Here is a 24893-nt window from a genome sequence, read left to right as displayed (position 1 = left end):
TGGGACTGCTGTCAAACAAGCAGCTTCCTTGTCATAGGGTTTTTCCTTGAAGGTCCTTCCTCTTCAGGGAGATAGCTAGGCATCTGTCTTCAAGGCCATGCTGTCAGTCTTTCAGGAAGAGATGTGAAATATCCTGCTCCTCCTGACCCTTTTTTTCTTTTGCCAATCACAAGCAGCAGGAAGCTGGCTCAGCATTGGATGAATAGCATACTGGTCTGTGAACGTTTCCATGACTTTATTAGAACACATAAGGATGGCACTGGTGTACAGCACAGGGAAAGGGCCAAAGGGGAATGTGAGCTAGAAGCTCACCCACTAAGTTCCTTCAGGATTAAGGCTCTGGGTCCCATCTATAGTGTACAGTAACTACAGAGATGTTAAAAAAAAGCAAGAATACTCAATAGGTCAATACTATAATCAAATGAAGCAATTAGTCACATGGGCTAATACTTCAACTCATTGATATTTAAACCCCTCATGGGCAAGTCTTTAATTACTTCCACCACTGAATGGGCAACTTACAGACTTAATTCTATGTTGTCTTTTTTAACACATACATTGGACACCCTCCAAACTCTGCACTGAGATGACTCAGGAAAAGCCGGAGGAAGCACCCTGCTTCTCTTTCCTGTCTCTCTGATCAACAATCACCTCTTCTACATCCCATGCTGTTGACAGCATTGCCTCTCAGAACTGCAAAGCAAGGATCAGAGCTAAGCTGTTCTCTCTTCCTTTTCCAAGATGGGAGGTGTCTGGAAGGGATTAAACATTTTGGTCTGAAAATAACCTTGCCTTTCAGTTGTTGCTGGCCTGCAGACACTGGGCGAAGAACAGAATAAAAGAGTGCTAACATTAATATTGACTAATGCCATGGATAATTAGATGAGTTGACCCAGGAGACTGCTGTTAAGGATAAAGATAAGCATGGGCTTCCATCATGCTTAAGAATGGAACTTGGCATCCGTTACTATACTAACCCTTTTCTGGGGCCCTGGAGTCTGGGGAGAGCTTGGGGAACTTAGGCTAGTGGGTCCAAAGCAATATTGTTTCTTGAGCCTTAAGGGAGCGGTCAGCTGTCACGGCTGACATAGGGGGAGTCACTGGCCTAGTTAGGACTGCCTGCAGACCCCAAGGACTGGAGACTAAGGATGTTCTCATCTGGAGAGGGGTACCCTGAGGAAAAGGACATGGAAAGCAGATGGGTAGATAATCATTGAGCAATGGTAATCTGTTTGCCCAAAGGAATGTTTAAAAATGTGAAGAGAAGGAAGAGGGAGTTTTCTTTCCCTTCCAGTCACTGTCAAGAAGACATCAAGCTTGACCCATGTGGGATTTAGGATCAAGCCGTCATAAAGAACAGTTACAGGCAGAGAACAGAAATCCCTCTTCCTCCTCAGTGGAGTTATCAAAAATATCTACAAACTGTATGGACTAGAAAGTACAAATATGAAAATACTTTTATATGTATATAAAAAAGGTGCTCCAGCACTACGGAGGTGGGAGCCTGACCTGGCTTATGGGAAGGGGGCCCAAAGGGAGGTGGGGGAGTAAAGTGTGGCTCCAAAAGCAGAGGACAGCTTGGTTTCCTGTTTTCTCTAATAGTTATGGCTTTTTAATGCTCAATATTTTTCTACTGGTTTCCTGAAAAGCAAGGTTCTTTGGCTGGATTGAATTCTTTTGCAAAAAATCCTATGCTGGGTTGGTAAAGACTCTCGCAGTGCTTTGTACCCTATACCTGCTTAATAAATGCTTCTTGAATTGGGATCACTTACAAAAATCCTTTTTCTGCTGATAGAAGGACCTCCAGCTGGAGCTGAGAGGGTTTTGAGGGTCTAGTCAGCCAAACAAAACAACTAGCTTAATTCCGTTTCCTAGAGAGCTCATGTCTTATGAGACTTGTAACAGGTAGAATCCTAAGAAACTTCACTGATTATCTAATCCAACCCCTCATTTTTCATAGGCCTGGAGAAGTTGAATAATGTGCTTAAGGGTAAGGGCAGACTGCTTACCCTCAGCAAGCTCCCAGTGCCTACTGAGCTGTGTCACATTAAGCATCTGAGGGAATGTCAGCTGCAAGAGGGATCAGACTTATCCTGCTGGCCCCATGAGGCAGAACTAGGAGCAATAGGGAGAAACTGCAAAGAGGCAGATGTGAACTGGGCTTGACATAAGGAAAAACTCCCTAACCATCAAAGGTGGAATGGGAAGGTAATGGGCTTCCTCCTCATTAGGGGCTGGATGACCACCTGGGTAGAATGTAGTGGGGACTCTTTTCCTTATGGGCCCAGGTGGCCAATGAGGTCCCTTCCTGCTCTGAAATCTGAATTCTGAGTCATGCAGATAAGCAGGAGATCTAGGATTGGAAGCCAGGCCTTTGGCCTCCACATATAGGCTCTTTTCACTCCACCATAGGGCCTCAAGGTTACACTCAGGTGAGCACCCAAGGACTGAACTGAATGGGAGGGGAAGCATCCTGGTTTCCACTTGTCGAGGCCAGAGCTGCAGTGCTCAGCTCAGCTCCAAGAGCCAGATCTCCTTGCTTTACCAATAGGCATTTGGCTTATGGGGTCCTATGGCTACAATACTGCTGAACAGTGCACTCAGGGAGGCAGGAAACAAGCAGAGGACACCAAACAGTATCTGGGGATGACAAGCACTCTGTCCATGAGACCCCCATCTTACAAAGACCAAGGAGGGTGGATGAGATGAAGTCTGACTACCCACGTCTTGGACCTGTTTCTATACCGGTCCTCCTGTGACTTGTCTTTTTCAAGGGTATCCTTGGTCTCCACCAAAACCTGGTTTCTCATTGTAAAACAGAGACCAGACAGTGTGGTCCCTCAGGGGTGTTCCTGGTGATATAGCTGTATCTAGCTTCAGTCTCCCTTTCTCTTCTGACCTGAACCAGTCTGGCTTGGGCCAATTCCACCAAATCTTGGAGAAGACAACAGTAATAAATGGAGTCAGGGCAAACTTCAGGGGAGCAGAAAGGCTGCTCAGGATGGATGACAGAGTCTCCTTTGGCCTGAGGGTGAGGCAGCTGGGCAAGAGGCATATAGTTTGGTATCTTCTAGACCAAATCCCAGCTCTCTTTCCACAATGCTCCTCACCGCAAATGGACAAGTGGATTCTTGTCTTGAAACCTGGCTTGCTTTTGAAAAGCTAGTGGCAACAGGATAGCCCTAATGGAGAACAAAAGGAAGGGTTCAGGGCTGCCAAGTCCTCAGGTGCCAGGGACACTAGAGTGGGTCTTTCCCCATAGGAAACCCTGGAAACCAATCCTATTTCTTTTCTAAACATTTAGGATTCAAAGCAGGAACAGCTGGAGGAAACCGTGAAGAAATGGAACCTGAAACAGGGAGCCCTACGCCATCACTGGGTCCAAAGAGGCCAAGGCCAGTAGCTGCATCTTGGAGAGACAGTTCTGTGGGACTGAAATGTGTGAAGGACCACTCTGGCTTTAGGATCAGCTCTGTCCTTGTGACTGATGGGGGAATTTCTGTCACAACTGGGGACTGAAAGAAGCCAGCTTGGAATAAGAAAGTTTATCCAGCTGTGTGCTCTTTTGCCTGGGGTCCTAGGGCTGAAGGAAGGGCTGAGCTCGGCGAAGTCCCTCCTTCAGGAATTGTGCATAGGTGGTTGTAGATGGATCTTCAAAGGTAGATGAGAAGCTGAAGACACCAGTCTCAATATCTTCTGGCTTCATGGAAGTGATGTCCAGGAAGTAATTGGCATTAATATGATGTACCTGGGAAGGAAGCAATGGGTAAGAGAAGGTTAAGCAGAAGATCCGCAAGGTTGCAGGGGTAAGGAACCTGAAGCCTTGAGGCCACATGTGGCTCTCTAGATCCTCAAGCACAGCCCTCAAGGATTCAGTCAAAGGGCTTCACTGGAGGACCTAGAGGGCCGTACGTGGCCTGGAGGCCAAAGGTTCCCCACCCCGAGTCTGGATCCCACTCTTAGCTACTCAGAACTGGGCAGAGGAAATCATGTTCTTGCTCTGGGTCTCCCTGGTTAATAGGATGGGAAAATGTGGTTTTGGCTTGAGCCCTGCAGTGAAAGGTATTCCTGGAGGGCAGAGCCAAGATGGTGGAGAAAAGGCAGAGACTTACCTGAGCTTTCCCAAATTCCTCTCCAAATAACTTTAAATGACACCTCAAAACAAATTCTGGAGGAGCAGAATCCACAAAAGGATGGGGTGAAACAATTTTCCAGCCCAAGACAACTTAGTAGGTTGGCAGGAAAGGTCTGTTGCAGTGGGCTAAGAATGGAATGCAGGGGAGCAGGGACCCTGCTCACAGTTCCAGGGCAGAAAACAGTGCTTGTGGTATCTCACCAATCATAGCCCAGAAGAGCAGCAAACACACCTCTCTTCGGATCAGGTCAGCACAACCTGCAGCCCAGGCCACTTATGGGCCTCTTAGAGCACACCAAAGTATTTCCTCTACATACAAAGGATGTTTTCCTCTACCTTTTTTGCTGGCCATCCAAAATCCTTTGGTGTGCTACAAGCAGCTCAAGGGCCATAGGCAGTCCACAGGATGCAGGTTGTATAGGCCTGCCTTAGATCATAGCTCCTTGGAAGAACTGAAAACTTACAGTTTACAAACACCCCCTATGAAAACTTCACTTTACAGTACCCCCAGAACTAGCTCTGAAAACAACTGCACAAAAAGCCTGAACTTTGGGACAGTGCCCCCTCCAACCTGGGAGAGAGCCCAACCTTAACAGAAAGTTAAAAGTCAAGAAATTGGCTGAAAAAAAAATGAGCAAACAAAAAGAACCTGACCAAACAAAGTTACTATGGTGAGAGGGAAGACCAAAATGCAAACTCAGAAGAATACAACAAAGTCAAAACTGGTATAACCAAAGCCTCAAAGAAAAATGTGAATTGGTCTCAGAACTAAAAAAGAATTCCTGGGAGAACCCAAAAAGGATTTAAAAAATCAAATGAGGCAGACAGAACAAAAACTGGGAAAAGAAATAAGTGATAAAAGTAAACAATGAAAAGAGTCAATAGCTTGATAAAGAAGGGACAAAAAATACTGAAGAAAATAATACCTTAAAAAACAGAATAGGCCAAATGGTAAAAAAGGCATAAAAATCCACTGAAGAGAACTCCCTAAAAGTATATTTTGCCCAAATGGAAAAGGAGGTACAAAAGCTCACTGAAGAAAATAATTCCTTAAAAAATTAAAATTGGGCAAGTGGAAGCAAATTAAAAAAAAACAACTGTGAAATATCTCATTGGAAAAAAAATGCCCTGGAAAATAGATCAAAGAGAGATAATTTAAGAATTATTGGACTACATGAAAGCCATGATCAAAAAAAGAGCCTAGAAATGATCTTTCAAGAAATTATCAAGGAAAACTGCCCTGATATCCTAGAACTAGAGGGTAAAATAGAAATTGAAAGAATTTATTGATCACCTACTGAAAGAAATCCCAAAATGAATACTCCCAGGAATATTATAGCTAAATTCCAAAGCTCCCAGGTCAAGGAGAAAATATTGCAAGTATTCAGAAAGAAACAATTCAAATATCATGGAGCCACAATCAGGATAACCCAAGATTTAGCAGCTTCTACATTAAAGGATCAGAGGTCTTGGAATGATATTCCAGAGGACAAAGAAGCTTGGATTATAACCAAGAATCACCTACCCAGCAAAACTGAGTATACTGCTTTAAGGGAAAAAATAGACATTCAATGAAATAGAGGATTTTCAAGCATTCCTGATGAAAGGACTAGAACTGAACAGAAAATCTGATTTTCAAATACAAGACTCAAGAGAAGCATAAAAAGAAATAGGAAAGAGAAATCATAAGGGATTAGGTTAAACTTCCTACATAGGAAGATGATATTTGTAACTCCTAAGAACCTTGATTATTAGGGTAGTTAGTAGGAATATACATAGAGGGCATGAGTATGAGTTGAATATGATGGGATAAGATCTCAAAAAACAAAATTAAGGAGTGAGAAGGAGGAATGCATTGGGAGAAGGGGGAAAGAGAGATGGAATAGGATAAATTATCTCACAAAAAAGAGTTGCAAAAGAGCTTTTATAGTAGAGGAGGAAATGGTAGAGGTAGGGGAGGAGTGCTTAAACTTTAATCTCATCAGAATTGGCTCAAAATGGGAATAACATACACACTCAGTTGGGTATAGAAATCTATCTTACCCTAAAGGAAAGTAGAGGGGGAAGGGTAGAAGAAAGGGGGGAAGAGATGATAGAAGGGAGGGCAGATTGGGGGAGGTGGTAGAAGCAAAACACTTTTGATAGGGTGAAAGAGACAGAATAGGATAGACGAGGAAAAATAGGATGGATGGAAATACATAGCGCAGTGAATAGTGTTGGAGAGTCAGGAAGACCCGAGTTCAAATCCAGCCTCAGAGACTTCCTAGATGTGTGACCCTAGGCAAGTAATTTAACCATTTGCCTCAGTTTCTTCATCTGTAAAATGAGCTAGAGAAATAATTGGTGAATTACTCTAATATCTTTGCTAAGAAAAAGTGGGGGCATGAAGAGTTGGACATAACTGAAATGAACAACAAAATCATAAATTTTTTATAGCAAATTTCTCTGATAACGGCCTCATTTTTCAACTATATAGACAACTAAGTCAATTTTATAAAAATTAGAGCCATTCCCCAACTGATAAACGGTCAAAGGATATAAGCAGGCAATTTTCAGATGAAGTAAAGTTATCTATAGTCATATAAAAAATGTTCCAAATCACTATTGATTAGAGAAATGCAAATTAAAACAACTCTGAGATGCCATTCTACATCTATCAGATTAGCTAATATAACAGACAAAGAAAATGATAAATGTTGGAGGGGATGTGTGAAAATTGAGACCAATGCACCATTGGCAGAGTTGTCAACTGATTCAACCATAATGGAGAGCAATTTGGAATGATGCACAAAGAGATATAAAGCCACCATAAAACCTTTTCATCCAGCAATAGCATTACTAAATCTGTATGCCAAATAGACAACAAACAAAAGGGAAAAGAACCTATTTGTACAAAAAAATTTATGGCAGCTCTTTTTGTGGTGGCAAAGAATTGGAAATTGAAGGGCTATCCATCAATCAATGGCTGAATAGGTTGTAGGATATGATTATGATGGAAGACTACTGTGCTATAAGAAATGATGAGCAAGATGCTCTCAGAAAAACCTGGAAAGTATTATGTGAACTGATGGAAAGAGAAGTGAGAAGAGCCAGGAGAACAGGGTACACAGTAACATCGATATTACATGATGATCAACTGTGAATGACTCAGCTATGCTCAGCAATACAAAGATCCAAGACAATTCCAGAGGACTTATGATGACAAATCCTACCCATCTCCAGAAAGAACTGATAGAGTCTGAATGCAGACAGAAGCTTAATTTTTTAAACTTTACTTTTTCTTGGTGTTTTCTTTCACAACATGAATAATATAGAAATATGTTTTATATGACTGCACATGCATATCTTATATCAAACTGCTTGCCTTCTCAAGATGGGGAGGAAAGGGAGAGAGAGGGAGAGAATTTGGAACTCAAAATTTTAAAAAACAAATGTTACAAATTCTTTTTACATGTAATTGGGAAAAAATATTTTAAAATATTTTTTAAAAAACGAATAAAAGGTGTTTCTCCTCTTCCACCCTAAAACATGGCTTTGATCATGTCACTCTCCTGGCATAGTGTAGTAGAGTGCTGATCCTGAAGTCAGGAAGCCCTGAGTTCAAAACCTGCCCCAGGATAATTACTGTGTGATCCTGTGCAAGTCACTTAACCTCTCTCAGCCTCAGTTTTCTCATCTGTGTAATAGGACTAATGATAACAGCACCCACCTCACAGGGCTGTTGTGAAGATTAAGTGAGAGAGCACATGAAGATGATACCAGCTCCAAATGGCCTGGCTCTCGAGGCCCTCCAGTGTCTAGTCCTACTCGAGCTCTCCATCCTGAACTCCTCCTGTAAATCCTCTACTCTCACGGGGCCTGCCTCACCCATTCCCTGCCAGACTCCTGCTGGGAACGTCCCACGTGGCCATGAAGCCTTTCCTGACTGGTCCGTCAGTCCTATGGTACGATTGCTTGATTCACGATTCCCTCAACTGCTTTTTTAATGTGAGTGCATTTTCTGGAACTGAAGTCCTTCTCTGATGTAGGAATTAGTGGCAGAGCAGATGGAGTATGGGACCTGAGTTCAAATCCAGCCTCAGACACTTACGAGCTTGGTGACCCTGGGCAAGTCACTTTAGCCTCTGTTCGATAGCACCTGCCTCGCAGGGCTGTTGTGAGTATCAAATGAAATGGTGTGTGTAAAGCACTCAGCACAGTGCTTGGTACACAGTAAGTGCTATATAAACGTTATATGTAGCGTAAGGGCTTGGCAGGAGCCTGGGCTCGGAAGGCCGTGGTGGCTCCTTCCGAGGCATTCCACTTGCTGTTTAAGCTCGTCCGAGGCTGGCAGAGCAGAGATGGCCACCAGGTGATGTGATGGCCACAGTAACTTATGACCGTCATCTCCCAGTGAGTGGGGAGGGGCCGAAACACTGAAGAGTAAGTCTTGTTGTCTCCCCTCCCCCACCTCCAACTGGACGGCAGTCACTCTACCGACGTCTGAGGCAAGGGAAGGTGGGTGGGTAGGGCTGGCGGGTAAGTGAGCAGGGGCACATACCACGGTCCCATTGGGTAAGCAGATCATCATCTCCACGGGGAAGTTGTACTTCTCCAAGTGCAGGCTCGCTAGCTCCTTGTGGAATTCATTCTCCTGGTTATTCTAGGGAGTTAAAGGTTGGACAGTGAATAGTCTGGTGGTTTGGTCCCAACCCCTGCCCCACTCCACTCTCCCTCAATGCCATGGAGCTCAGGGGCAGAAGAGGAGCCTCCTTCAGCCCTACTCACCTGAAGCTCCTCCAACTCCTTCACGAGGGACCAGCTGCTGATGAAGTTGTCATTGAGGAGGGTGAGGATGGGCGAACTTTCCAGGACTGTCTCCCGGAGAGTCCGCCCTGAACCTGCTCCAGGGAGAAAGCAGCATATAATCTAGGGGGTAATATACCTCACTCTGAGAGCTAAGGAATAGTTACAGTCCAAGCCTCCCTTGGGACTCAGTTCCAGCCACCTTCATGACCACTAGTTCCTTCACAATTCCAATGTGTGAATCTGTTGTCTTCTCAGATATCTCATGGGTCCCAGGTGGCCTTCAGTCCCCCTCCTTCCCCATGCCCCTCCCGATTCTCTTCTAGCCAACCCCAGTCCTTCACCTCAGCAGGACTGGTCATCTAGGGCCCCCCAGAGCAGGATGGAGTGCACTAGTTTGTTTTCGGCCTTGGCTCGGTCAAATGCTTCAGTGAACGGCAGGTAGGTGACCTAGGAGAGGAGACATGGAGACTGAGAACCCTTTGTTGTGGCGGGAATGCTTGGTACCTCTCCCAAGAACTCCCTGCCCTATAGTCAGAGTTATTTTCTCTTCACTGAGACCACATGCTTACTGACTGACTGATGCTAAGTTGGAGACCAGAGACTAGTTCTTTTCCTAGCAAAGCTTCCTCCAATTAACTCCATGGAACTTCAAGTTCTTATAGAACTGCCCATTGCCCATCCTCAAGTAACACACTCTCCTCCTCTGAAGTGCCATTTTTTTCCAGCCTGGGAGCTCCCCAAACCTGGGTGGGCCCCAGCCTCTTGTCTTCCCAGTAGCTCCCAACAACATCTGTTCTGAAGGGGCTCTCGAGGGTTCTGTCTTCTGCCCCTGGCCAGGCCTCACCTTCTTGAATGGGTACATGGCGAGCTCCAGCTGCTGGGCTGCCTCCTCCCAGCTGAGCTCCTGCTGCCACATAATATCCTCAAACACAAACTGGATAGGCTCCCCAGAAAGCAGGCGGCTGTCAATCACATTGCCATTCTCATCTTGGATCACAGATGGCACTGAGGGGCCCTGGGATTCAAGCTCCATCTGTGAGAAAAATGAAGCAGCCAGTGATGAGTGAGAGCATCCCAAGGAGTGATGCTGGGTCTGGGTGGGGGTGTGCATGTGCTGCTTTTGCAGAAGAAGCTTCCTGAGCAAGCCCTTTGGTTCAGGCTTCAGCTTGGGCAACGAGGGGGCACTGCAGAGAAAGCCACTACCATGACTTCTATGTCCAGATAGCTCAGATTAATAGAAGAGACAGGCTGTGCCTAAACAGAGCTGATCTAAGACACGCACAGAAAGACAAGGAAATCAGACTGACTACAGAGCTGATGGGAACTAGAGATGCAGGAGTCTGAACTAGTCAAATGTGAATAGTTAGACAAGCATGGTGCCAAGGGGTAGGGGTGATCCCCAGATGGATCAATCAGATTGGCTGCATTTTTTGTATCAAAACTCAGTTTCGTATCCCACACTGCCACCTCTTGCAAATGGGAATGGTCAGTTACTCAGTTACTGCAGACCTGTCCCCACTCTGGAAGGAACAATGGGAAGAGCTCCTTTGCCTCCACCTTACACTAAGAAAGCCCGCCCCCCCCATACACTGGGGGTGTGCAGTGAAGTGGATCTGGTCAGTCAGAGATGGTCAGAACATTGAAGCACTGTTTTAAAGAAATGTTTTAAATAAACCATTTATTATTGTTCTTAAAAACCTCAGATATCAGTGGTGGCTTGAGACCGACTGAATGACCTATTCTACACTTTCTCGTAAAACAGGAGTTAATCTTTAAGTTCATGAACTTCAAAAAGTTGATAACCAGATTTCAATACAATTAGTTTCCTTTGTAATCCTATTTATTTTATTTAATGCATTTAAAAACCTTATTCTGAGAAAGTATCCACAGGTTTCCCCAGACTGTCCAAGGGGTCTGTCCATGCAACACAAAAGGTTAAGAAAAAGGTTTCCCTTTCTCCTGGACATTCCTGACCCTGACCTCAGGGCAGGTGTCAAATCTAGGGTGTTGCCACATTAAGGCACCTTTTGTCTTGACCCAGGAAAGGCCAGCAGGGCACCTTCCTGCCCTCGGAGGAGATGGAGATGAGAAAACATTGGACCTTGGGCCTCCCTTGGACAAAGCAAGAATTCACTTCCAGACATTTATCAAGTATCTGTGTGGTAGGTGGTAGATGCTGGGGATACAGACACAAACTAAACAGTTCCTGCCCTCAAGGGGCTTATACTCTTATCAGAAGGATTTGGGAAGTAATACAAAGTAATCTGAAGATGCAGAGAGCACCAGTGGAGAGATGGGGAAAGGGTTCAGGCAGGAATAGGTTCAGGTAGGGCTGGGCTCTGAAGGAAGCCAGGGATGCTAAAAGGCTGTGATGGGGAAGAGAGACTACATTCCAGCTGTGTGAGGGACTGAGGCAGGAGATGGAAAGTCATGTCTGGCATTAGGGAGTCTGAGAGAAAAGAGATTCTTGGACTAGCCCCCATGTGACTGCAGAATTGCCAAATGGAAGAGAAAATGGTAATGAACACAAAGTCAGAGGAGGCATTGCTCAGAAAGCAGGTGTGTTTAACTTCAGCTGTTTAACACAAGTTTAGTGTCAAAGGAGAAGGAGGGGAAACCTCTCCTGGACTGCAGCCTGATGGGGGAGTTGGGCCTCACATAATACTCAGTATAACCGAGCTTGATACAAAAAACAGACCCTTCCTAGAACCGTTTGTTCCCTAATGGAGAAATGCTCCAAAGGTGAAGACAACCAGTTCTTAAAAGAAGAACTGCAAACTATTAACAACCCAGTGAAAAAATATTCCACTAATAAGAAAAACACACATTTAGACCAACTCTAAAGTTTCACCTCATACCCAGCAAATTGGGAAAGATGATAAAAAGATGAAATAAGTCAAAAGGACTGTGGGAAGACAGGCACACTAACACACTGGTGGCGCTGGGAAGTGGCCTAATCATACTAGAAAATAATTCGGGATTATGGTTAGAGTGACTTGTTGTTTATACCCAGTGATCTGGAGATCCCATTAAGAGTGATTGTCCATACCCTGTAATCTGGCGATCGCACTAAGAGTGGTTGTCCATAGCCAGTGATCTGGAGATTCCATGTCTGGGCTTAAATCCAAAGGAGATCAAAGACACAGAAAGATTCTACATACACCAACATATTTATAGAAGGATTTTTTGTCACGGCAAATAACTGGAAACGCAGTGGAGATTTGGTAAACAAACTGTGGTGCCTGAATATAATGGAGTGTGATTATGCTGTACAGAGGAGGGCTTCTGAGAAATATGGAGAAGGCCAGTATGAAGCTGAGAAGAGTAAACGATGCCCATAAGGATTTCAATGTGTAAGCGAAGAAGCTATAAAACGTAGGAGAACCTCATGTAGCTGCAGGGGCTGAGCTTGGGCTGGGAGATGAGATGAGATGAGGAGGATAGCCTGCCCCTACTGTTAGACAAGTGGGAGACAATGAATGGGCAATCTCTTTGGACAGGGACTGTACATGTCTTGGTTGGTTTTGCTTAATGGCTTTTACTTTGTTGCAAAAGAAAGCTTCCTAGGAAGAGAAAGGTATATTCTAAAATGATGGATGTGAAAACAAAAGGCACCAACAGAACCAAAAGCTCTTGAAAGGAAGTGCTTTACAAATGTCATCTCATCTGATCCTCATATTGCAGCTGAGGAAATGGAGACAAAGAGAGGTTAAGTGACTTGTCAAGGATCCCACAGTGAGGAAGTGTCTGAGGCTGGATAGGAGCTCAGGTCTTCCTGACTCCATGCCCAGCACCCTGCGCCACCAGCTGCCTCTAAAGGCAGGGATGCTGGCAGACCTGAAGGGGAGGCACAGCCCCTTCTCAGTATGACTAGGACTACCAAAGGTCAGGCAGTTCTTGACTTTAGGTACTGAGCACCTCCTCCTAGTCAGGTTCCCTGGTGCTTCTCTCACAAAAGGACTGCTCAAGCCAAGGGCCCAGACTTACTCCAGGAGGCAGGGATGCCTAGACAATAGCTGGCCTCCCTTCTTATAAAGCTAGATGGTGGAAACCCCCAAAGGCTATGCATCTGTTCTATAGCCAGGAGGAACAGGGAGCCAGTCCTTTACCTTCCCATTCAAAATATCGGCCCAGGGATAGCCTTGTGGGGAAGGGGGAGAGAACTGCAGAGACAGCAGCAGGCAGGCTAGGGCAAGCTAGGCTAAGGCAGCAGGTCTGAGGTCATCGTCTGATTACCTCTGTAAGTCAGAATGGAATGAGTGGCTGCTACAGACATAGTGTAACCAGGAGACCAAGGCTCCTTCTTACCAAAGAGCCCCTTGACATTTCTCCCAGAATGGAATAAATGCTAACACCAAAGCTGTAACTTATCAAGGGGACTGGCTCACTTCCCTGCCCCCACCACCACCTCCAAAACGTAAAATAGTTTTATTTATACAATAAAGGATACAGGAGTTACCTCTGAGCCTACAGAGCCAAAACCCTAGATTCTAGCTGGCCACTGTCATCCCTCAGGGGACAAGTGCAATCCCCATGACTTCTATTCCATCAAAGGGCTACTCCTTATTCTGGGATTATAACTTGGCTTTGTAAGGTAAGGTATTCCTGGTTGTAAATCTACTTTCTGGACTATTCTAAGATCTCCTCTTGTTTATGGTAGCAGCCGCCAGGTCTTGTGTGATTCTGCCTCTCATTTCTTGGTACCTGACCTCTTTCTTTCTGGCTGTTTTCAGTATTTTTTCTCTGATGTGGAAGCTCTGGATTTTGACTGACATTCCTGGGACTTCTCCTTTTAAGAGGTTATTAGTGAACTCCTTTTATCTTTACTTTGCCATCTTTTTTGTAATATATTTAGGCAATTTAAATTTATGACTTCTTGAAATCTAGTGTCCAGGCTTTTGTTGTTGTTTTCATGGGAGTCTAGTGATTCTTAAATGATCTCTCCTTGGCCTGTTTTCAGGTCAGTTATCTTTGCTATCATATACCTTACATTTCTTCTATTTTTAAAAATCTTTTGATATTTTTATTTTCTTTTTTGGCTATCTGACGGAGTCACTGATTTCTGTTTGGTCTATTCTAGCTTTCAGGGAGCCTGTTACTTGGGTAAGGTTTACCACTTTCTGTTTTAAGTTATTTATTCTTCCAATTCTGTCCCCAGAATTTTTATCTTACTCCTTTTCTCTTGCTGAATTTCTTCTAGGTATTAAGATAGTCCCTTTATTCCTCGGAATGTCTGCTTTAGTTGTTATGGAACAGCTCTCTCCTTGGTCTGAGTTTTAGGTATCTCTGGATCTACAGTCATTTCTTTATAGTGGCAGGCATCTTCTTTTGACTCACCCCTCTAGACTCCTGAATTGTGGCTTTGGGCCAGGGCCAGGGCCAGGCGCAGCCCCACATGCTTCTTGATGGGGTGCCAGCCCTGCTTGGGTTCTAACACTGATCTCCACCTCACTGGGGTGTGATGAAGCTCCGAGTGCTGGTGAATCTTAGGCTCACAGGTTCAGAGCCTTGCATCTTCAGGACTCAGGACAGAAGGCTAGGTACCTTGAAGCTTCTGGGCCTGGGATCCTTGATCTGTACACTATCTGCACTGGTCACTGCCATCTGTTTCCAAGGTCAATGCCATTGTTTCCAGCTACCCTGGAGCTTTCTCCTCTCGCTGCCCCCACATAGAGCCCCTGCAGGCTACCAGTACCTCTGGTCTGTCTCTGGCCACACTGCGAAGCTTCTGTCTTGTTTTTTTGCTCTGGTCTGGGCTTTGAGGGCCCCCATTTCCTATTGCCTGTGAGGTTCTGGCTATTTGTGTAGTTCTGGGGTGGATGAAGTCACTTCATGGCATTACTCATTGGATTTTTTAATTGTTACTAGTCTGGTACTACTTTTAGGTTTTTGTTGGAGTAACTATGTGGGAGCTGGGTTGCCTGCCCCCCTTTAAAGAGCTACCTTGATCAGAAGTCCTTATGGTCCTATCCTAGGAGGGGCCTCACTAAGGGAGGCCAGGGTCTGCTCTTCCAAGCTAACGCCCTATACCTCAGGGGGGAACAGGCTTACTCTTAATCAGAAAGTGAACATCTCCTCTCACAGCTTACACAGGTGAGTGTGTGGAGCCCTACGCCCTCCCAATGCCTTTACTCTATAGCTAGGAGGGAGATGGGGCCATAGATACTATCTGCTCATCCTCCCAGACAAAACTGAGAACCTGGGTAGTGTGACTAACACAAAGAGGGTGGAGACAGGAGCTGCGGATAGGTCTGGCCAAGGCAGCAGAACTATGCGTACCTGAGGGAGGTAGCCGATGTCCACTTCCATGTTGCTCTTCTCATTAGCCCCATACAACCACTCCATGTCCACATTCAGAGACCTGGTAGGAAGAACCTGTTTGAATAGGGAGCCTACTAGGGGCAGGTCAGAGGAGGGAGCTTGTTCTTGACCTTGGGCCAAGTCACTGGTGCTCTCTGAGCACCAGTGTCCACATCTATAGCCAGGCTGGCCACGTCACCAGATCAGTGGGGCCACGTTTAGAAAACAAAGCCCCAGGGTTGGGCAAAAGGGAACGAATGCAGGTATAGGGTCTGGCTCTTTGGGCTGACAGAAGAGGCGAGTTACGGGACAGGGGGATGGCCAGAAAGGTCAAGGCCCAAGCAGCAACTTGGCTAACAAGAACAGGGTTTGGGTGAGATTCCCAAGGGGAGGGGAAGGTTCTGGGAACATGGCCTAGGGCTGAGTGTCTGTACACTTGGCTTCAGTTCCCTGAGTATGGACATCCCGAGCCTTCGTGGCTGTGAGTGGCCTACCTGACATTCACACCCTCTCCAGGGTTTTTGCTGTGTGGAAGGATTCTAAGATGACCAGTTTCTCCTGACCTGAAGCAATGTTTGCATCTGCCACTTGGGGGAGCTCTAGGGCTTACTTTCTCTCTGGGTGAAGAGAAACAAGCTCAGGCAGGGACTTCTGAGGGCTGAGGAGCCCTTAGGGCAGAGATCATTAGAAGGTGTGTAACTAGAATGCTTGGAGTTTCACCAAGCACCTGGCCCACAACCAGCCGTGATACAGGCAGTGAAAGTATTCCTGTTCTACAGATGATGAAAGTGAGGTCTGGTCACATTAGCTATTAAGTATCATCGCCATCATTTGAACAGTTCTTCCTGACTTCCAGTTCAGCAGTATTTCTACTGTAACATTATTTCCAGGGCTTAGATCAGAACCCAGCCCTTCTGCTGGCCTGGGGTCACATTAACTGGAGCCCTGCTGTCCACTCTAAGCTCAGAGGACTTTTAAAGATTGCGAGCTCTTCCTCTCTCCCTGGGTGGGACACACAGAACAAGTGGGGAACTGGGTTAGTTGTTCTGGGGAAGAGCGGTATGAGGATAGTCTGGTGGCCCACAGGTCCTGTTACCCCTGTCCCCTCCCATGGCCCAGATCCCAGTTTTCTTATTCTCATTCGATCACGGCCACCTTTGGCCCTTTCCTTCTCCCTCACCGGGGAGGGGGCAGGTAATGTCTGTGGACAGCAGGGGAGGCAGCCCAGTGGAGTCCCCTGACCCTCCCTTCTCCCTTCCAGCCCTTCCTCCGGAGCCTGAGAGTCACTGCCCCTACCTCATGCAGCGTTTCCCCCTCGCCCTATCCCTGGGAGGTAGGTAAGGCAGGGTTATATTCTCCCCATTTTTCAGATGAAGAAATTAAGACTAGAGAGGGGAAGTGATTTGCTGAGGTCATGAGCTGGTAGTACAGCTGGGATGAGATGATTCCTGATTCCTGGCCCACGGTTCCTTTCACTGGACTGGGTTCCTATTCCCTTCTCTGCGCTTGGCTCTTAGGAAAGTTGATGGCAGAAGTGATCAATGAAAGTGGGCAAGCTGGGCCCAGGGCAGCTGTTTCTGGACACTTTGGGGATGAGTGCAAATTGTTAGGTTGGGGATGTTGATGGAAGAGCCAGATGCCAGCAGGTGGCTGATGCATGGGGCCCATTTGGCACAACATCCCACTTAAGACTCCATTATTTCCTCCTGGCTAAAGCAGCTGGGCTCCAGATCCCTCCCAAAAGATCAGTTCCAGGGAGTGAGGAAGGGGAAGCTGAAAGAGATAGTGGCAGCAGCTCTGAACACAGGCACAAGCCAGAGCCCCAAATTCCCAGAAAACCCCAAAGGGATACATGTCTTTTGGGACTCCTGAACCCCAAGCCAAGTTCCCTCAGGATCCTACCTGTGGTTAGGCACAAAGAGCTTGAATTCACGGACATGGGTGGCATCTTTGGTGAGGATGATGTGCCCGGTGAACTGTCCTGGAGAGAACCAGAAGGGAAAGTGGGGGGGCTCGTTGAGTTGGAACTCTGCGTGGATCCTGTGGCCAGAAGGGAAGGAGGCACAGCTAGGAGGAGGCACTAGTTGCTTTCCACAGTGGGGCTGAGGGAGGGGAGCAGGGCTTCAGCAGAGGATGTCAGAATTCCCTTCCTGGCTCCCTATTATATATCCGACACCCTCTACCTGACACCTTTCACAAATATAAGATGTTTTATTGTGAAAAATTACAGCTTACAAGACTGGACAAAGCACATGCCTCAGAGCTCGGACATTAGTTCATGAAAACCAGAAAGGAAAATGGGAGAGTCTATTAATGTGGAATTAAGTATTTCCTTCCTGGCTGGAGGGAAAGGAAACAACCAAGGATGGGAACTAGCTGAATCCTGGGGATGCCTGGGAGAAAGAGCAGGGTTTTAACTGCCAAACATCCTCCTCTGCCCCTACAAAGGCTGGCTGGGGGCTGTTTAAACTCTTGACTCAGGTGAAGTTAAACATTCAGGAAGAGATTCAGTTTAGTCACATGGGAGAACAGAAGAGCAGAAGATAAACTATGTTAACAGCTTATTTTTATATAGGACTGACGTCGCAAAGTGCTTTGCATATGTCATCTTAGTTGATCTACGCAGCAACCCTTGAGGTAGGTGCTCCTATCCCATTTTCATCCCCACTTCACAGATGAGAAAACTGAGGCTGGGAAGCTTGACTTATGTCATATAATTAGTGTCTCTGGCTGGTTCTGAACTCAGATCTTCCTGACTCCAAGCCCAGCATTCTATCTTCAATATTAGTGTCAGACTCAAATAGAAATGGAGGCTACTCCTTACACAAGGTCCCTGTTCCTGCCTCATACTGCCTTAGTTTTAAAATGTAATATTGTCTTGGTTGTGTTGTACTATTTTTGTTGTTTAATGCTTCCCAATTCTATTTTAATCTAGTTTCTGCACTCCACGTGCAACCCTCAGGCTGCCTTTGATGCCTCTTTTATGTCGCCCTTTTGTAAGGTGCAGAGTCAGGGAAGAGGAGAGCACTCTGTGGAAAGAGGAAGTGGGCCAGGAATTGGGGGGAAGAGGTAGTTTCATCCCCAGAGCCTAGCACAATGCCTGGCACATAGTAGGTACTTTATAAATGCTTGCTGAATTGAAGGAGAGCTGGCTCCATCTGCCTGGAGGACAGAAGCACTTAACAACTTAACAGGCAGCTAGCTTTTGGTGCAGGATGACCTAGATAACTGAAATCCATGGGGAACTTTCCCAAAGACAATCAATGGAAGGTCCTGGGTCCCAATCAATGCTCCCATTCAATTTATTACCAGAGCCACAAAATGGATTGTTTTCAACCCTGAGGAGGGCTATGTAAGGTGCAAGAGAATGAAGTCCATGTGATCCCTATACAATACAGCCTCCCTGCAGCATCTGAAGACTGGTGTTTCCTGTGCAGTCCCTGCCCCATAGTGTTGTCTTCCTTCCCCTTCCCCCATCCCAGATCACCAGGGGGAGCCAGTGCTCACCTGAAAGCAACCGTGTAGTAGGAGTCACTGATGGCTGTGAGGCAGGCCACTGCGCCCTGGGGCCCAAAGCGGGTCTTCACAAAGGGCCGTGGGTGGAACATGCTCAGCAATCTGTGGATGATGACCTGTGGGAGACAAGGGTGCAGAGAGGCTGGGCAGAGTTCCTTCACTGAGGAATGGCCTTAAGGTCTCTTTGACATTCAGTGGTAGGGCCTTTTGCTTCATTCCATTTGCCCAGTGGGTTGGAGCAAGCTGTCCTTTTCCTGGAAGGCTTTGAAGCTTCTCCCTTTTGGTGCCTGTGTCTCCACCACTGATGCACGGGAGTTATTCAGGAGCCTGCTGGTTCCCAATGAGTGGTCCAACACAAACAGCTCACTTAATACCCCCTTATCTTGCCTTTGATCTGACCCTTGCACTTGTCCCAGGGCACCAGGGTCTCTGCTGACTTAGGTAGCTTAGTTTTAGAAAGGTACATGCCCTTTCTCCCTGCTTCCTCCAGTTGTTCTCAAAAGCTTGGAATGAAATGGAAAAGCTTTTAGCATGCACTTACTATGTGTCAAATTCTGTGTCAAGAGCTGGTAACAGAAACAGAAAATGGAGACAGTTCCTGCTCTTAAGAAACTCTGGAGCTGGAGTCCCTTCCTTACCTCTTTGCCTTTCGGAGGAGGTGGGTAGAAGCGGTTGTTAGAGAGATATCCAGTGAAGATGCTTAACTCACTGGGAATAACCCACCAGGGCTCTCCCAGCTCCATGTTGCTCCTGGGGGGCAGGAAAGGCTTGAACTGGTGAGCAGAGAACTCCATGAGCTCTGAGGCAGGGGTCCTCCATTCTCGAAGCCCAGACAGGGCAAGATGAGAAACCTAGGAAGCAGCAAAGGGTCAGGTGAACAGAGCTGTGAGATGGAAGACCTGGATCTACCCAGCTGTTGGCAGGCCACCAGGGTGGTTCTATTGTCTTGGTCTATATCTTGCCAATGGACCCAGATGGCTCCGGAGAAGAGAGTGAAGCTGGTGACGGCATAGCCTTCTCTTACATCCAATTCACCTGCATGTCATGGCATCACCTTCCTGATGTGATGATCTTCTTCGAGAATGAAGGACAAACAACAATTTGAAGCCCCCATTTACTTTTCCAGCCTTATCCCTACCCTTCTACTAGGCCTGCTCTTTGACAGCCCATTCTTCTGGAGAGGTGGAGATTAGGCTGTAAGTAGAAGGGGAAGCGCCAGGTGAGGCAGCAAGAACTGCCTGTGGAACTCTCAGAGAGATGAATTTAAAGTGTATTTCCTCAAATCACAGACACACCCTCTTGTGGGGCTCTTCCCTCCTGAATAGCTGGGAGGGCAACTGGATTCATTAGGGCTTTAGGGTGACTTGTGGGCCATGGGCTCTACGTTCAGCATCTTTTGTACATGGTAAGTCAGCTCTCTCTCAATTATCTGTACATCTACTTGACAGATTATTGGCCACAGATTTTTAAATGTAGGCCAGTTGACCACCAGACCCAGCAAAATCTTTAGTCCACCCCTTCAATTTTGGGTCTCTGGCTACTTAGGGAATATAATTTCATTGCTTGCGTAAACATTACAAGATGAGAAGTCTGTAGTTAATAAAACCATACCATCAAAATACATCCCAGAGTCAAATTAAAATGATTTTGGGATTAGCCATACCACGGTTCTACTCCGACTGGCATAGACTGAAGGATCCTCGATTTAGCACTAGAAGGGATGGTAGAGATTGCTGGGTGCAATCTCTTTACCTAAGAGAGGAGGAAACTGACTTGCCCAAGATCACACAGGCAGGAAATGACAGAAATGGTAGAGGCAGGATTTGAATCTGGTCCTCTGAGTCTAAATCCAGCATGGAAAAAAACAGCTTGGGTACAGGCCTACATGCTCCTGGGCAGGCAGCTCGACATCCTATGTATCCCCACTTCCCGAGTTAGGCTGATGGGGTGAGAAAGTGAGATAGACACCCCAGAATTCCTGCTGCCTGAGGAGGGATTTGGGGATAACCCTAGTTACTCACCCCTAGAAAACCATCTTTGCTCTTTGTCATGGTCTCCAGGAGGAGGGGCTGGAATCGGGCTACTATGGACAGCTTTTCCTCTGAGGACAGGTTCTCTTCTATGTAGAGCATCTCACTGGGATCAAGTGCTGACTTTTCTTCTTCCTCATAGTCAGTGACTGCCATTGACCCTAGCGGGCACAGATGTAATTAATGCTCTGGGGAAACCTGGGTGTCTTTGTGCAAGACACTAGCCCTCTCTGAACCTCAGGTCCTACCCTGGTAGGAGGGGACGACACATTTCCGTTCCCTTCCCCATCCTACATTCCCATCTGGGAGGCAGTTTCTTTAACAGCAGTGGGCCAGGGACAGTAGGATGAAGACTCTGGGGAAGATGGCAAAGTAAAAAACTACAGTGTGTGTGAGTATGAGTATGTCTGTGTGTGCCTACTCCAGACTAGCTCCATTTAAACTACTCTGAAAACACAAAGAACTTTCTAACAACAGAAAACAATCAAATGAGCCAAGAAAAAAAGGTAGTCCCGGATACAGGTTGAAGAATCCTACAATACCAGAGGAAAGCAAAGCCCAAGAAAATGGAAAAGCCAACCTGCCAAGAAAGAACTGAAAAAAGACATTAAGCCTCGCAAAACCAGCTGAGGAAATATCAATAGATGAGACAAAGCAGATAAAAACCACTTTGAAGGAAATGAAGGCAGTCAGTCACTACCCAAAGGGCACCAGGGGTTTAAAAGAAGATGTCAAGAAACTGGTCAACACGATGAGAAGCCTCCTCCAGAAATGAACGTGCCAGCCATTCTCAGAGCAGAGAATCAGAAAAGGATGAGAACAGGACTGAACAGGCAGGTGGCAGCAACAGCCTCTGATCAACAAGTATCCCAGGGTAGAGAGCAGCGTTCGGCCTAGAAAAGCAGGATGGCGGGGGAGCGTGAGAAGATTCAAGTCTCCTCCATCATTTACTAGCTCTGTGAAGACTTGCCATTTCCGTTCTCTGAACCTCGGTGTTCTTATTTGTAAAAAGGAATAACAGCCTCCTTCCCAGGGTTGTGAGGAAGGTGGGTTACACGAATGTGAGTGATGAATACATATGAGGAAAAACTTGGAAATAAATTTCCTGACCTGAAAAGACCTCAGAGTTAGCTCAGAAGACTAGGGAGTCCACAGGACACTAAGAACTTTCTGGCACCCAAGGCTCCACAACCAAGGCTTGGAAAGCTCAGAACTTCTGGGCTAAGAAGGTTCCAGGACAGTCACTGCCCCCAGTGGGCTTAATGAAAGTAAGCTGAAATGAACTGTTGAAAGAACACATCAAAAGGGATGGCAGAGGATGACCTCGGATTGCTCCAGAAATAAGGGATAAAAGAGGGGAAAGAAGAGCCAAAATCAATACGACGCTAAGATAAGTCAGTTATGCTGAAAAAACAAAAAAAGGATCCTCAGTTTTGAAGGCATTTTAGTGAACTCCTCCACAAAAGCTGACAATGACAGAGAAAGGCTACACTCAGTCTGGGTCTGAGAACAGCAGCAAAGCAGCTTGGGCAGGAGCAAGGTGGTGAAACTCAGGACAAAAGCCCCATTACGCTCATCCGATGAATATTCTAGATAACCTTCCTTCAGTGCCATACCAGATTGCACATCCACAGGTATCCTCAATCAGGACAGAAGGGAGCCTCCCGTAGGAGAGCTGAAGCTGGAAGGGGCCGAGGGTCACCTGGCCTGGCTCTGTCATTTTACAGGTTGAATGACTATCAAGGGCACACATGTAATGAGCCTGGATTCAAACTCATGTCCCAGGACTCTAAATATTAACCCTCAAAGTTCAGTGTTTTTTCCATTGTAACAATGGTCCTCATGAGTTAGTGAGGGCCAGCCTTTTGGCTGGCTCCTGAATGAAGTTCAAATTCTTTTGTCTGGCATTCAAAGCCCTCCAAAACCTAGTGCCACCCTCTATTTCTAGATTTTATTTTTGGTTATGCCCTCATCCCAAACCTTTGCCTGTTATCTCTTTCTACTTCTCCAGGTGAGGCAAAAAGGTCTGTTAAGCTCCTGCAGTATTTTTTTAGGGGAAGGGGAAGATGGGCATTGGCGTTCTGTTCTAGCTGGTGGCAAAGGGAGTTGTGAATAACAAAAATAAAAACTAGCATTTAGATATTGCTTTAAGGTTTACAGAGCACTTTGCCTGTGTTATCTCATTTGATTCTCATAACCACCCTGCGAGATACCTCCTATTATTATCCCCAATTTACAGATGATGAGGAAACTGAGGCACACAGAGGTTAAGTTACCCAGGGTTACATAATTAGTGAGCATCTAAGGCAGGATCTGAACTCAAGGGCTTAAGTCTTCTTGACTCCCAAGTCTGACCCTCAGGCCATTGCACTCTCTGGTTGCTATCTGCAGAGATGTGGCTTCCTTCACCCTCTACCTTCATATCCTCCCCATCCATCCACACGCAGCCTCTCCCACTACCTGTGAATTTCTCAGCAATGGGCTTGAACTCTTCTGGGCTGATAGACAGGTCTTTGTCTAAATCTAGAGAGGAGAACAGGTACAGCCCTTCTGTCCCCAGGGACTTTAATGCTGCTTCCTGCCTCAGATCAAAATAAGGAGATAATCAGACAGACGGACAATCAGAAGGCAGTCATATAAAGTCACACAGGCAGACATTCAAACAGCCAGAGGGGCAGACACAGATAGGTAGCCAGCCAACCAGACACACAATCAGACAGACAGGCAGGCAGGCAGGAAGACACTGACATATTCAGACAGGTAGGGAGACACTCAAGGCAGGCAGACACTTAAGAGAAGGTAAACAGGCAGGCAGACCCTCAGACACATAAATACTCAATACAGGTGTGCAGACAGAGAGGCAGACACTCAGACAACTGGAAAGACAGACACACAGAAGGAAGCACTCTGATGGGTGGACAGTCAGGTGACAGTCAGAGAAAAAGGCAAGTAGGCACTCAAACAAAAGGACAGACAGACAAGCAGACATATTCATGCAGGCAGACAGATATTCAGACAGAGAGACAGACACTCAGGCAGGCTGACAGACACTCAGGCAGGGAGAAGAGAGGAGGGAGCGGCAGACAGAAACTCAGACTCGTGTGTGTTTGTGTGTGTGTGTGTGTGTGTGTGTGTGAGAGAGAGAGAGAGAGAGAGAGAGAGAGAGAGAGAAGAGAAGGAGGAAAGAAGGGGGGGAGAGACAAGAAGAGAGAGAAGAGAGGGACAGAGGAGGGAAAGGGTGGGAGGGAGGGAGACAGAGAGAGGGAGAGGGAGAGGGAGGGAGAGAGGGAGAGAAAGAGAGAGAGAGAGAGAGGGAGAGAAGGGGGAGGGGTAGAGAGGAAGAGACGGGGTAGAAGGGATAGAGGGCAGACGCAGACACTCAGCCCTTCAGCAGACACACACTCGGGCAGACCCCCGGTCGGACCCCAGCCGGCCGCTCCACGGCTCACACGGTTGGCCAGACCTTTAGTCAGTCAGACAGACGGACGGTCGGGGCCCCTCCCCCGCCCCACCGCCCCACCGCCCCGCCGCCCCGCCTGCCCCGCTCCAGCTCCCGCGGTCTCTGCCCCAGAGCCCCCCAGCCCCTCCGTCCTCCCGCTCCCCCGGCAGGGCCTGACCCTTCGCGCCGCGGCCTGCGCCTCCCGATAGCCGGCGTATCCCCGGACGGCGGCGGCGGCGATGGCGGCGAGGAGCGCCCCGAGCAGGACCAGGCCCCAGCGGGCCGAGCGCTCTGGAGGCTCCGGGGTGCTGCGGGCCCGGACCATGGCGGCAACGGCGGCAGCTCCCGGGCTCCGGCCCCTCCACTCCAGCCAGGCCCCCTCCGAGCCGGCGCCGTGAGGAGGGAGGGAGGGAGGAGCCGTGCCGGCCGCCGGGGCGGGGCCTGGGAGGAGGCGGGGCCAGGGGCGGGGCGGGTCCGGGGGCGGGGCAGAGGGTAGGACGGCGGGAGGGCGCGGAGGAGGAGGAGGATCATCCTGGGCGGGGCGGGGCCTTGTGCTGCCGAGGACGTAGCCAATGTTCAGTCATTTATTAATCGTGTTGGACTTTCCATGACCCCATTTGGGATTTTCTTGGCGGAAACACTGGAGCGGGTTTGTCATTTCCTTCTCCGGCTTGTTTTACAGATG

The 24893-nt window shown here is 47.2% G+C and overlaps 1 protein-coding gene across 2 annotated transcripts; it reads right to left on the bottom strand.

Annotated features, from left to right (window-relative positions):
* Positions 1–216: 216 nt before the first annotated feature.
* Positions 217–24618, bottom strand: LOC118838056 (selenoprotein N-like). 2 transcript variants are annotated; one of them, XM_036745262.1, is made up of 12 exons: positions 24387–24618; positions 23230–23347; positions 20761–20930; positions 19378–19590; positions 18731–18855; positions 17126–17263; positions 15203–15284; positions 9768–9956; positions 9265–9370; positions 8903–9015; positions 8676–8777; positions 217–3748 (listed from the first exon to the last, which is right to left on the bottom strand). In XM_036745262.1, the coding sequence occupies exons 1-12, from the start codon at positions 24531–24533 to the stop codon at positions 3578–3580; spliced, it is 1674 nt and encodes a 557-aa protein (XP_036601157.1). In that variant the 5' UTR covers positions 24534–24618; the 3' UTR covers positions 217–3577. The 2 variants fall into 2 exon arrangements, with proteins under 2 accessions (XP_036601157.1, XP_036601158.1); XM_036745263.1 differs by having other exon boundaries at positions 20761–20918; positions 24387–24577.
* Positions 24619–24893: the final 275 nt, after the last annotated feature.

This window comes from Trichosurus vulpecula, chromosome 2, assembly GCF_011100635.1.
Source record: "Trichosurus vulpecula isolate mTriVul1 chromosome 2, mTriVul1.pri, whole genome shotgun sequence".
In the NCBI taxonomy this organism is placed as follows: domain Eukaryota; kingdom Metazoa; phylum Chordata; class Mammalia; order Diprotodontia; family Phalangeridae; genus Trichosurus; species Trichosurus vulpecula.
The sequence above is the reverse complement of the archived record's forward strand: the minus strand, read 5'-3'. Positions and strand labels throughout refer to the sequence as shown.